Source organism: Pteropus alecto, unplaced genomic scaffold, assembly GCF_000325575.1.
Source record: "Pteropus alecto unplaced genomic scaffold, ASM32557v1 scaffold45, whole genome shotgun sequence".
Taxonomy (NCBI): domain Eukaryota; kingdom Metazoa; phylum Chordata; class Mammalia; order Chiroptera; family Pteropodidae; genus Pteropus; species Pteropus alecto.
Genome location: NW_006442491.1, coordinates 29,396,726 through 29,408,710, shown reverse-complemented (window position 1 = coordinate 29,408,710; position 11,985 = coordinate 29,396,726). Strand labels below are relative to the sequence as shown.

General features: G+C 49.5%; 1 protein-coding gene across 7 annotated transcripts; it reads right to left on the bottom strand.

Moving 5' to 3' along the window:
- Positions 1-1,652: 1,652 nt before the first annotated feature.
- CD40 (CD40 molecule) lies at positions 1,653-11,590 on the bottom strand. Of its 7 annotated transcripts, none has more exons than XM_006921884.3 (9): positions 11,454-11,590; positions 8,414-8,492; positions 7,958-8,083; positions 7,538-7,684; positions 7,068-7,161; positions 4,373-4,434; positions 2,975-3,061; positions 2,806-2,834; positions 1,653-2,241 (listed from the first exon to the last, which is right to left on the bottom strand). In XM_006921884.3, exons 1-9 carry the CDS (start codon positions 11,502-11,504, stop codon positions 2,077-2,079), a joined length of 840 nt encoding a protein of 279 aa, XP_006921946.1. In that variant the 5' UTR covers positions 11,505-11,590; the 3' UTR covers positions 1,653-2,076. The 7 variants fall into 7 exon arrangements, with proteins under 7 accessions (XP_006921946.1, XP_006921947.1, XP_024895698.1 ...); XM_006921885.3 differs by having other exon boundaries at positions 1,653-2,214; XM_025039933.1 differs by having other exon boundaries at positions 2,078-2,214; positions 4,342-4,434.
- Between the last annotated feature and the right edge of the window lie 395 nt (positions 11,591-11,985).

Genomic DNA, 11,985 nt, shown 5'->3' with positions numbered 1-11,985 from the left:
GCCAATTCTTGAACTCCATCCCAGACCTACTCAATCAGAAACTTGCTACAACTGCCATGGTTGAGTGTGGAACCCAGCTACCTGTCTTATAACAAGTCCTATAGGTAGTTCTGCTCAAGACCGAGAACCTCTGACTCAGGAGAAGACCAAGGAGGCATCAATAACAGCTGTTATGGGTCTTGTCTCCATTTGCCAGATGAGGAAATTGAGATGCTAAGGGATGAAAGTGACCTGCCCAAGGTCACGCAGAGGATAGGTGGCAAAGGTGATGGGTCTTTTGTCTCTTTCTGCCATACTGCCACGCCCAGGAATAGAGCTAGCATTTGGACTCTAGGCAGGAGAGGAGGGGAAAGTCCCAGAGCGCCCTTCCCCCATCCAACCCCACCGTCACTTTGCTCTATTTTCTAAAGCAAACCTCTCCACCTGGTGTGTCCAATCGGTTTCGGAGCTCTTCTGGGAAGCCTGTCAAGCCAGGTGCCCCTCTCCCCACTCCCAGCTGCCCTCACAGCCTTCATCGGAGACAAGCCCTTTCAACCCCCACCCTCCTGACAGCAGGACACACTGGGGAACTCCAAAGCAGCTTCTTGCAATGGGGAAAGGAGATCCCTGGGTTAAACCAGCCTGGCCTCACCCACACCACAAACCTGAACCTTCATGCCAGGGTTTCACATGGCTCTTCCTTCTCCTTGTCCTACAACCTTCCTCCCTTCCCTTCCCCTCTGCTCCTACTCCATCTGCTGCTCCTCCTGGCTAGGCTCCCCCTCAGTTGGCACAGCAGGAAAAGAGAACAGGACGGTTTATTTTTATCCTAAGATACTGCTAGGGGGGAAGGAGATACCATCTGACCGAGAAGCGGCAGCTCCTGTAGCAGTTGGGAGGTCAGAAGGAGGTAGGAGGCCCCAGATCTCCCCTGGAAGGAGCTACAGATTTGGGTTCCAGCGAGCAGGCAGGTCTGGGAGAAGCAGCGCAGGATACAGAGTGGGGCCATGAGCGGCACCACTACGAACTGCTGTGTGCCCGTAGGCAGGTCACTTCACCTCTCTGGACCTCTGTTTCCACCTCAGTCAAAGAAGGAAGGACATGGGCCCTGCCTGCCCCCATGGCTGTTTTTTGTGAACATGAATGAATTGGGGAGAACACTTTGCAAGCACGGTGCCAGATGCGAGCACACAGGGAAAGCGCCCTGGCGGGGCAGCAGCCTGGGGACATTCTTATTTATCCACAGAAAGTGCCCTAATTCTGTGAGCCTGACAGCAAATTAAGCAGCTCGTGTCACCCAGCATGTCCACCCCCGTTTTTCTTTTTACATGTTTGATGACTTTTTAATTACATAAGCATTATGTGACTTCAGTCTCCTTTTGGAGGAAAAAAAAATGAAGCATTCTGGGAAAGTCGAATCTTCCTTTAACAAACCCTCCCCCAGAGCCTTCTTTCCCAGCCCAGACATTACAACTCTTCAGGCTGTGGATTTCCTGTGTGTCCTTCCAGAACCCTTGTCATACCTACATATACAACGTATATCATGTTTGCGTACATACTCATAGGTGATGTATCACATCGTTTTGGGGTATGTGCTTTCTAAAAAATTGTTTTCCCTGCCCATCATTCTGCAACCCGCTTTTTTTTTTTTTCCAGTGACAGTGTTTTTGAGATCCTGTTACATAAATATGTTACAATTTTATTTAGCCAGTCCTCTGTTGGTGGACAGTTAAGTGGCTTCCAGTTGTTCTCTGTCACAAACAATTCTGCAATGGGTATTTGTGCAGATGCTCATCAAAACCACCATGATACATCTCCAGGCACTAAACTGCTGCGTTGGAGAGTTTGATAATATTATTAGATGCGCCTCCCCCAAAGTTTTGCCTCCATCTTTAAAAGCAAGTTGGGAAATCGAATGGGCTCCAGGCTGGAGTGGGATGTTCCCCCGAGGTGAAGTGTTTCTGAGCCACAGGGGTACAGGCAGAGTGGGGCTGTGCCAAGCACCGGCCCCTCCTGGTCACAGCAAAGCAACAGCTCCAGGCTCCCCGGCCACGTGTACATTTGTCCATGCTGCCACGCTCCTGGGCACGCACAGCCTCACTGTCTCTCCTGCACTGAGATGCGGCTCTCTTTGCCATCCTCCTGCGTGACCGGCTGGCACCCATGCAAGGTCTCCTGCACCGGTGCGGTGGAGTGGGGGCCAGGAAAATCTATATCGATCGTCTCCACGGGAACCTGCCGTTGGTTTTTAAAGTGGTAGGCCTGGGAAGCCAAGGTGTGAGGTTACCCAGCAACACCCCTTTGGAGCCCTTCTCTCAGAAGGGGAGCCCACCACCACCAGCAGCCCCTTCCCCTTTTCCCAAAAAGAGGGTCAGGGCTGATTCCACGGATGCCTCCTGCCCCCTGCTGGCCACACCAAAGTTGTCAAGAAGCTTCCCATGAGTGTGGTTCAAGGAGCTGTCCCTCCAGTCCAGCCCATGGACTCAGCGCCAAGGCCCCAAAGTGGTTCCCCACGTATCGAATACCAGGAAAGAACAGCAAATGACACCACTGATTTCAAAAATGGCGCAAGGGCAGCTCCGTGGGGAGGTGAGCTCTGAGGGTGACAAAGGCGATGCTGAGGGAGTGAATGGGAGGAGCCCTAGAGCACAGGGATGGGGATGAGTAGCCTGGTCTCCTGCCACCCCCACCCCCCAAGCCCCACTCTCCCACACCCCTGGCCACAAGGAGAGACCCGGAATCAGTTTTACTGCCATATAGGCAGCAATGAGTCAATCTTCTTTCTAGTTTGCCAAAACTCTGAACCAGTTCCCAGGGGCGACCTACCTTATTTTCTGGCTCCTTGGTCATCTTTCCTAGAGAGAGAGAAAAAAAAAAAAAAACGGAATGAGGAGTTGGTGAGGCCAGATCAGGAAACAGGTAGCCAGTTCTATTTTACCTTCTCTTCCCTCCCTCCACCCCTCCCTCCCACCTCACTTCCCCATATCGGACTCACTGATACAGACAGGCACCAACAGGACAATAGTCAGGATCCCCATAATGATGGGGATCAGCACCAGGGCTCTCATCCGATCCTGGAAACCTGGGGAAACTGAGATTTCAGTGATGGCTCCCCACCCCATGCCCATAGCCGCTGCCAGATTCTAAAATCCTTCTACGTCTGAGCTCAGCTATGTCAGAGGTTTCAAACAGGTAGCCCTGGTAAAACATGGCCAGTAGATGTCTTTAGTACGACCAGCACATTTAAAAAAATTTTTTTTGAAACATCTTAAAATTAGGAGATTGCATATTTAAAATCTGAATATCTAGCTTCTCTTGGAAATTTAGAAGACCCGTCTCCACCACTTACCACACTCCCAATCTCTCCCTACCCTCTGCCCAACGCTGAAGCCCAGCATGGTATATGTCTGACCTATTGCCTTTGTTTTACAAGAATGAAGGAGAATTTAAGCGTTTCTTGTACCTAAGTCTCTATTTCAAACAGGAAAATGAGAGAAGCCAGGAGGCAGGACATGGACTAGGGTAAGCCACTCGCCTCAGGACAACACTTAAGGGGACACAAGATAAGTAACATTCTAATGTCATGTTTTTAAAAACCCAGATCAGCAAACTATGGCCCACAGGCTGACTGCCTGTTTTTTAAATAAAATTTTATTGAAACCAGGGCTGGGATTAGGCAGAGGCAAGTGAGGCAGGGTCAGGCAGGAGCAGGGTCGGATTCCATGCTTAGCTAAAATTTTGATATTTTGTTCATTATCAATATTTTTTGCATTAACTTTGATTTGTTTTCAATACTGCATCAAAATGTTATTTATTTTCGTTACTGCATTTTTCTGGCACCTCTTTAAATATTTATGCCCAAGGCAAGGGCCTCGCTCACCTCACCCCAGTCTCAGCTCTGCCAAAAGGAAAATTGAGTGTTAAGAAAAAGCAAAGGGAGTGTATTTTCCTTACCTCTAACATTTTTCACTCATTAACATGACCTGCCCTGCAGTTACCTGAGTCTGTGATCTGAGCTGTAGACTAACCTCCTCATTCTAGAATTAAAACCGAGGCCCCGAGAGGAAACGGTGTCACATCGTGCTGGTGCTCGAAGTGCAGGGTGGCAGAATAGCATTGATGAAGCCCTTCTAGAGTGCAAGAACCCACACCAGGCACTTACATCAAGCTACCTGGGGGGGGTGCCATTGTCACCCCATTTTACAGATGAAGAAACTGAGGCTCAGAGAGGGAAGGTAACATGCCCAGACTCCACAGATAAGTGGCCGAGCTGAGATGCTACAACTCCAAACTGCCACCTCCTCTACTTCGCCTCCCGCCCTGTGTTTCTGTGTGCCTTAGTCTCCCATTTTAGTTCCCTACCTGCTGCCAGGGCCCATTCTCCGGGACTCACCACAGACAGCATCCGTCTTGTTAGTCCCTGCTTGTAACTCCACCAGGTTCTTAGACTCACAGCTGTGCACAGACACGTGTGCGCACGCGCACACACACACACACATACACGGAAAGAGAGAGAGAAAGAGAGAGAGAGAGACATTAGTTTCCCAACCATAAGATTTCCATAAGAGACCATCAACAACCATTAAGTCCAGGTTCACTGAGCACATGTTGTACGCTCCCTCCTGTGCTGGTTATGATGCTGGTCTGTACTTCCAGAAGTACAGAGAAAAGATTATTACACATCTTGAAGGAGTAATAATAGGAGAGTCTCTAATGAGTGTTGCAATATAGTGTTGCCAAGTGTTGCAATATAGGCTGAAATTAACTGGGAATTGCTCAGAGAAGAGGAGACGAAATCCACAATGGCCGGAATGGAGAGATGGTACATTCGGTTTAAGGCGGGGCTTCTCGGCCTCGGCATCACTGACATGTTTGGGCCACATGATTCTCTGTTATCGGGGCTGTCCTGTGCATTGTACGATGTTTAGCAGCCTCTACCCACTAATTTTCAGTGGCATCCCCCTCCCCAGTCATGACAACCAAAATGTGTCCAGATATCGACAAATGTCCCCTAGGAGACAAAATTGCTCAGTTGAGAACCTCTGGTGTAAGGAGCATCCAGAAATACTTCCCAGGGAAGTTAGGACTAAGTGGGCCCTGAAGAATGTAAAATTTAGAGCAGCTGTACATTCCCACTAAGCAGGACAGCGTGATACAGAGATTAAATGGGTGACGTGCCAGATGGCGTTAGGGAACTATGGAAAATTTGGTCTTTAGAACCTCATAATCAGCCACGAAGGTTTTAATTGGATTCAGTTGGTGAGTAGCATCAGTATCCAACCGGATGACTTAAGTAGTGAGAGCACTCAGATGGCCAGAGAGTTCACAGGAGGAGAAATTACAGAAAGGTGACCAACTAGACTCCATTGTGGGAGTCTAGATATGTGAGGAAGGCCTGGTCCAAGCTGGTCTCAGGAGGAATGGTGAGGAATGGTCAGAGAAGGACATCACACAACCACACCATCACACACACACACACACACACACACACACACACACACACACACACACAATCTAAAGTGGCCAAAAGAGAGCAAAGCTTTAAAGAAAGCACACACAGGAGAAGAGTCTTACACAAGAAGAGCGCTTAAGAGCTTACAAAACACTTTGACATGTCTTCTTCAAGCCTTACGAGATGAAGGTCATTCCCGTTTTCCAAATGAGGACGCCAAGACTCAGAGAGATGAGGGTCACACGTTTGTGCAGGGTCACACCCTTTCTAAGCCGCAGTGAGGTTGGAAGCCAGTGGTTGGATTCTACTGCACCAATGTGCCTCCAGTCGTCAGTTAACATTGAGCACCTATTGTTAAGCACCTACTATGTTCTAGACACTGTTCTAGGCATAAGGGTTGCATCAGTGGAAGGAAAAAAAAGGAGTTTGAAATCTGTTGGAGAAAGGCAGACAGTAGACAAAGAACAAAATGTATACGGGATGCAACAATTTGTGCGGACAATATATGTGTTTTCACACAACACAGGTGTGTGTATTTGTACACAAAATTTCTGGAAGGACACACAAGGAACAGAGGCCGCCTCCAGGGAGAAGAACTAGGGAGACAGGGGTGTAAGGGGGACTTATCACTATAGGTCCTTTTATGTCTTCTGTCCTATGTGCCTGTCTTACCCATTTTTATGGGGTGTGTGTTTAAAGGTATTCCAGGCAGAAGAATTTGATGCAAGAGAATGAGCCATGTGCTGAGGAGACTGCAAGTCGTATGACGTTGGAAGAAGTCAGGAAATGGAGCCAGAAGGTCGGAGGCCATGCAAAAAAAGTCTGGATTTTTGTTCTAAAGGCAAGAGCCAATGAAACGTTTTAAATAGGGAGCGCCGTGATCTAAAATGCACTGCAGAAAGCTCACTTTGGCAAGCAGAGGGAGAACTGGCTGAAGGGGAGAGACTAGAGACAGGAAGGCCTATGAGGAGGCATCATCCGGACCACGGTGATGAGGCCCCAAACTCAAGGGGTGACACTGGAGATAGCGAGAAGGACAAGCCCCACAACAGTTTGGAGGCCAGATGGACAGGACCTGGTGACTGATTTGGGCTTGGAAGTGAGGGAGGATCCTTGGACGAGTGCCCAGAAGCATGGTGGTGGTTTTCCCAGAGGGTGAGGGGAGCGCCTGGGTAAGTCCATTTGGTGCCTTTGAGACACCTGCATGGAGGTGTGCCCTCAGCACTTAGATATGACAGTCTGGGACCCAGAAAACAAATCTGGACAGGAGATGTTTTTTGGAACCACTTGAGAGCTGGCAGCTAAAGCCATGGATATGGATGAGATGGCAGAGGAGGTGGGCAAAGTGACTGGACAGTAGAACAGAACGAAGACCTAGAAACCAGTTAAGGAGGAGAAAGGAGGTGCAGAGGAAGGTGGAAAGAAAGTAGGAGAGGTATCACAGTGTCACCAAGACAGAGAGGGCGAGAAAATGCTGAGACGTGCCCATTCGGTCAGCCGCGAGGTCGTTCTAGGTGTTTCGCAGGTGTGCGGGAGTGTGTAGAGAGCAGGGACTGAAGGGCAGGTGGCCAGATAGAATGGAAGCAGATCCCATGCCCCACTTGGAGCAGGGAACACAAGGGCTGAGTCCTTGTACCTTGTCCAACGGTGACACTTTTCAAAAGCAGATGACACGTTGGAGAAGAAGCCAACTGGGCAAGGTTTGCAGATTGTATCAGAAACCCCTGTAGCTGGGAGGGAGGAGGAGGCATTAATCATCACAGTAGACCACCTGTCTGGCTCTTGAGGGAATCGGTGGACAGACAGGACAGAAAGATCTTCCTGCTTTAAGCACTCTTCCCCTAGCAGATAGTCTCCCCCAACTGCTGCAGCCCCTGGGAAGGCTTCTCCCACTGCCCTCCCTAGGCAGATACCCATAGCGGGAGGCAGAATGAAAAAGTTTCCATTTCCTGCTCACTCTAGCAGACATACTAACTCAGGTTGGTATTCAAGTCTCCATTCCCTGCACCACTGGAGCCGAGTGCCCACTGCCTAGCCCCTTCCCTTAGGCCCTTGGTTCCTCTCTCCTGACTCTAGAGCTGCTTCTCAGACAGGTCACCCACTTACCGATCTGCTGGACCTCAAAGCCAGGGGGGCACAATCTGTGCGGGATGCAGCGTTCACAGGCATCGCTGGTACAGTATTGGCCTTTACCACACATGCAAGTCGTGTCTGTTTTCGAGGTGCCATTTGTCTGGACCAGGAGCCCTAGGTCTGTGCGGAGATGGGCAAGAAGGATGGGAACCCCTTGGTGGCCCTGATGCTTAGGGCCCTGCTCCTCCCACTTCCTGATCTTTTTTTTTCTTAGACCATCTTCCAAGTGCGGATGGCAATCAAATTAACAACCGGTACAACCTATACTCCAACCAATCAAAACAGACCCTAGCTATCAAAAAAAAAAAAAAAAAATAGAATGGCTGCATTATCAACAATGAGCTGGAATGTCAGCCCAGCTCCCAAGAACCCCTCCCCCAGCAGCTCACGCACTGGGGTCACAGTATTTGTGCTGATGACAGTGTCTCTCGTTGTTCCAGGTGCCTAGGAATTCGCCTTCACTACAAGGAAAACATTTTGTGTTGGCAGTCTCCGTGCACTCATTCACCAGTTTCTCTCCTGGAAAACATCAGGAAATGAGGCAGCTTCAACAAGCTCCATGAGTCAGACACTTACCGAAAACTGATCAGACTGGGCTTTAGGGCAGGGGATTCAAAAGCAACGGTCTCGGACCCTTTCAGCCTTCATAGTCTGGTGGGAGACATGGAAGAGATAGGAACCCTAGTCCTAGGTAAGTAGAGAGGGAACCCAGAACATTTTGACAGTAGGGCAGGGGTGGGAAATCTCAGGAGTTGTTTAAGACTCAAGTTTACAGTTGGCTCATGGGGTCTGCATCTGCCAGCAAACTAAGAGGAGTCCTACTGTGGGGCTTTAGGGTTGGCATCTCACCTGGTGGGCACAAATTACAGCACTGACTGTTTATTAGGTATTGATTTTCTCTGCATTCAGTGGGTGGTTCTGGGTGGACCTAAAAACAGAATTGGGCAATTTAAAGGGATCTTGAAATCTCTTTTGTAGCCTCCTCAGGAGGAAGGTGAAAATCAGCCAGGACAGAGGTTGGAACTGAAGTAAAGTCCTAAACAGAAAAATGGAGCCCGCCTATTACTCGATGTGTTTGTTTTTAACTAAACTGACAACTGATATGATTGCAAAAGCATCCAGAGAATCATTCTGAAATTTTACAAAGCGATTGTGCTGGAACCTCGAAATAGTCTCTAAACTAAACAGACCTTCTTTTCAGCTGGACTCCAGAGTCTTCCCTCTTTGCAAAGACCCAAAAGGATGTGAGGACCCCAGTACCTCCCTGGAGTCCTGAGGTTGGCTGACTTCAGTGGTCCCATTCCTGTCTGGGGCTAGGTTTAGTACCCGGCCACTTCCTTCTATTCTTCTGCTCCACATCCCTTTCCCCTCTCCCAGCCTCATCATGTTTTTTCCCTCCAACCTCTCTCTCATGAAATGCCAGATGGAAGGATAAGATCCAACTCTTTCGCCTTACAAATAATGAGACCAAGGACCAACGAGGTTAGGCCACTTGTCTAAGGTCCCAAAGTGATAGAATCCAAATGAGAGTTCAGGTCTCAGTATTCCTTTCTCCATCACCTTGGGTCTCACATGAATTTTTACTACATCCAGGTATCAACTATGCTATTATTTCTCATTAAATCAAATACATTTATTTTCAATGTAAACCTTATACCATTGCCATGAGAGAAGAACCAGCCTCACTTCTCATAAATAAAAGGTTACCCTAAAAATAAATTCAACAGAAACAAAACAATGTCATTAAACCCAGGCCGGTCGCTTTGCTTGCTGACAGCCCTCCACCCCAGGCCTCCTCTTGATTTTTGTTTATAAAGGAGGATTAGCCAATGCTTGAGAGGTATTAACTATATTCTAGCTCCAGAGACTTCTTCCTTGAAAAAATGAGAAGGATTTTAAACAGAACTGTAAAGTGAATCTATGTTGTTTAGTTCTGTATGCATGTGTTCCTCACAATCACCTTACAGTTTGGGAACGGCCAGCGAAAAGAGCACAGGTTTGGGAGACAAACGGCTTAAGGCTCCAATCTTGACTTTGTAACACTAGTTATTTTGCTTCTTTTAGGCTCAGTTTCCACATCTCTAAAATGGGAGTAATAATACCTGCCCCATAGATTAGGTCGTGAAGATGAGAAAGAATATATGTATGTGGCCTGGCACAGTGTCTAGAACAGAGTAGGTGCTCATTAAATGGCAGTTTTAATTGTTACACCTATGTGACTACCTGCTTGGATGCCTAGTGCCCTGGCTAACTGGCTGGCTGTCTGGGATCCTGGTTCTCATTCAGCCATTCCCTACAGAAATGCATCTTACCCCAGATGAGGAAGGATATAGAAAAGGCTGCTGCCCCCACCATCACATCGCAACATCCATCCTGTGAATGCTCTCCCTGCAACCCTGTAGACCTTTCCGCCACACTCCGAGAGCAGTGAAAGTCCTTTATGCCATTTTCAAACACATGAGAAATACAGATCCTCCTCTGAAAGCTTGTCATTCCCCAGTGCCCGCTCCATAGCGCCAGTCCTGACACAGAGGCACTCAAGACCGAAACTTAGAGACTCTCACCATCGGAGAGGCCAGCTCAGGAGTCAGGCAAATGTATATTTATATCCAGGTTCCACCTAGTTACGAGAATTTGGGCAAGACATCTTCTCTCTCTAAGCCTCAGTTTGCTCATCTGTATAGTGGGGGAGTTGAAAGAAATCAGACAGAGAAAGCAGGTAAAGCCTTTTACTCTGAGCCTGACACACAGGAAACTCTCAATAGATAATGACTGCTATTGTTGCCAAAACCCAGTCTCTACCTGGAGCCTAAATTGGGAGTATGCTCTTGAGAAGCCCAAAAGACCCTTTGCCCTGCCTCCCCTGGCTCTTTCTCCACTCCTTCCTGCAAGATCCCTCTTCCTCTTCTCTCCAGCTCCACCCTCTTCCTGCCTCCTTTCTCCTTAGGAGCCATTGCTTAGAGTGAAAATGAAAGTTCTGGGACCAAAGTAGCTTCCTCACAGACTTTCTTTCCTTGCTGCCGACTCCCGCTACTCCGTGGGTCATTCCTGATCAGACTTCATGCCAGAAATTACAGCCCTTGGAAGCAGGGGGAAGGCCAGAGGGATTAGGATGAGAGAGTAAGGTACTTGGGGGATTCCCAGCCTCCAGAATGAGGAACTACAAAAATATATTTAAACAAAAAGTGAGACAAATGCGGGTTTCTGAAAATCCCGGAGATATGCTTGACTGGGCGTATCTGAGCCCTTTTGGTGCCTGAAGAACCCCTTTCTTGGGTCCTTTGAACAGTTCGTCTCCCCCATATGTCGCCTACGTCATCTTAAATTCAAGAGGCAGAGACACGGCCTTGAGCATTCCGCCTAGGTTGGATCACCCCTCGTTAACAAAAATGCCCTGGAAGAAGGCAGCTCCGGCTGGCAAAGAGTCGATAACCGCTCTCAGAGGCTAGCATCTGTCCACACGCAGAGGGACAGGAAACCAGCCAAACCGCACCTTCCTTTCGCTGGCTTTTCTTCCACTCCTGAAACCGCTACCCTTCTCTGCGTGGCCAGCCTCTGAGGCAAACCCAGATGCCGGCCTTTGACCAGCTGAAGGTTTGAGGCTCCCCAAACTGCAACCCCATCCACGCTGTCCAGTGCCCCCACGACGCGACCTCAGTGGGCTACCTGCGACCCCAACCTGGGAGGAGAAGAAGGCACCCCATCTCATTCAGCCAGAACCCGGGGTACCTTACCCAGCTTCCACCTACCCTTCTGCCTTCCCCCCTGCTTCCCCCGCCAAAAAAAAAATCAGCTAGGAAGGACCCTTCCCGAAGTATTGACTCTCTTCTCATTCCCCTCTCTCAAATCCCAAACTCCCCCGTCGGGTCGGAGCAGAAACTCAACTCACAGCGGTCAACAAGAAGCCCCAGAGGAGACACTGCAAAGGAAGACGAATCATGGCGAGGTGAGAACCGGGCGGCGGGAGGGAGCGCGTGGGACGGAGCCTCTAGTAACTCACAGGCCCCAGCCCGAGGACTTGCCCAGGAAGGGGGCGTGGCCTTGGGGGACCAATCGCGACTAGGCTCGCTGGGGAGGGCGGAGTTCCAGGTGACAACGCTCTGGGATTTCCCCAGGACATTCCCAGGAGTCTTATTCCCCTGGGAGTTTAGGGACGCGCTGGGAGTGGGAGTGGGGGATGAGGGGGTCCCAGGGAGAACTCTTCCTCCTTAGCCTCTGGGACTACAGAGGCCAAGCCGAAGCGGGGAAGGAGCCAGCCGGCCTCCCTGGGGGTGAAAGAAAGGAAGAGAGATCCTCGCCGGTGCTGAGAAGACGCCACAGAGACCCCCGCGGTTCTTCCCCGCTGCCTCCGGGAATCCCGGCAGAACCGAAAGCGTACCCACCGCGGATGGAAAGGCCTGAGGAAGTCCCCCTATCCCTAA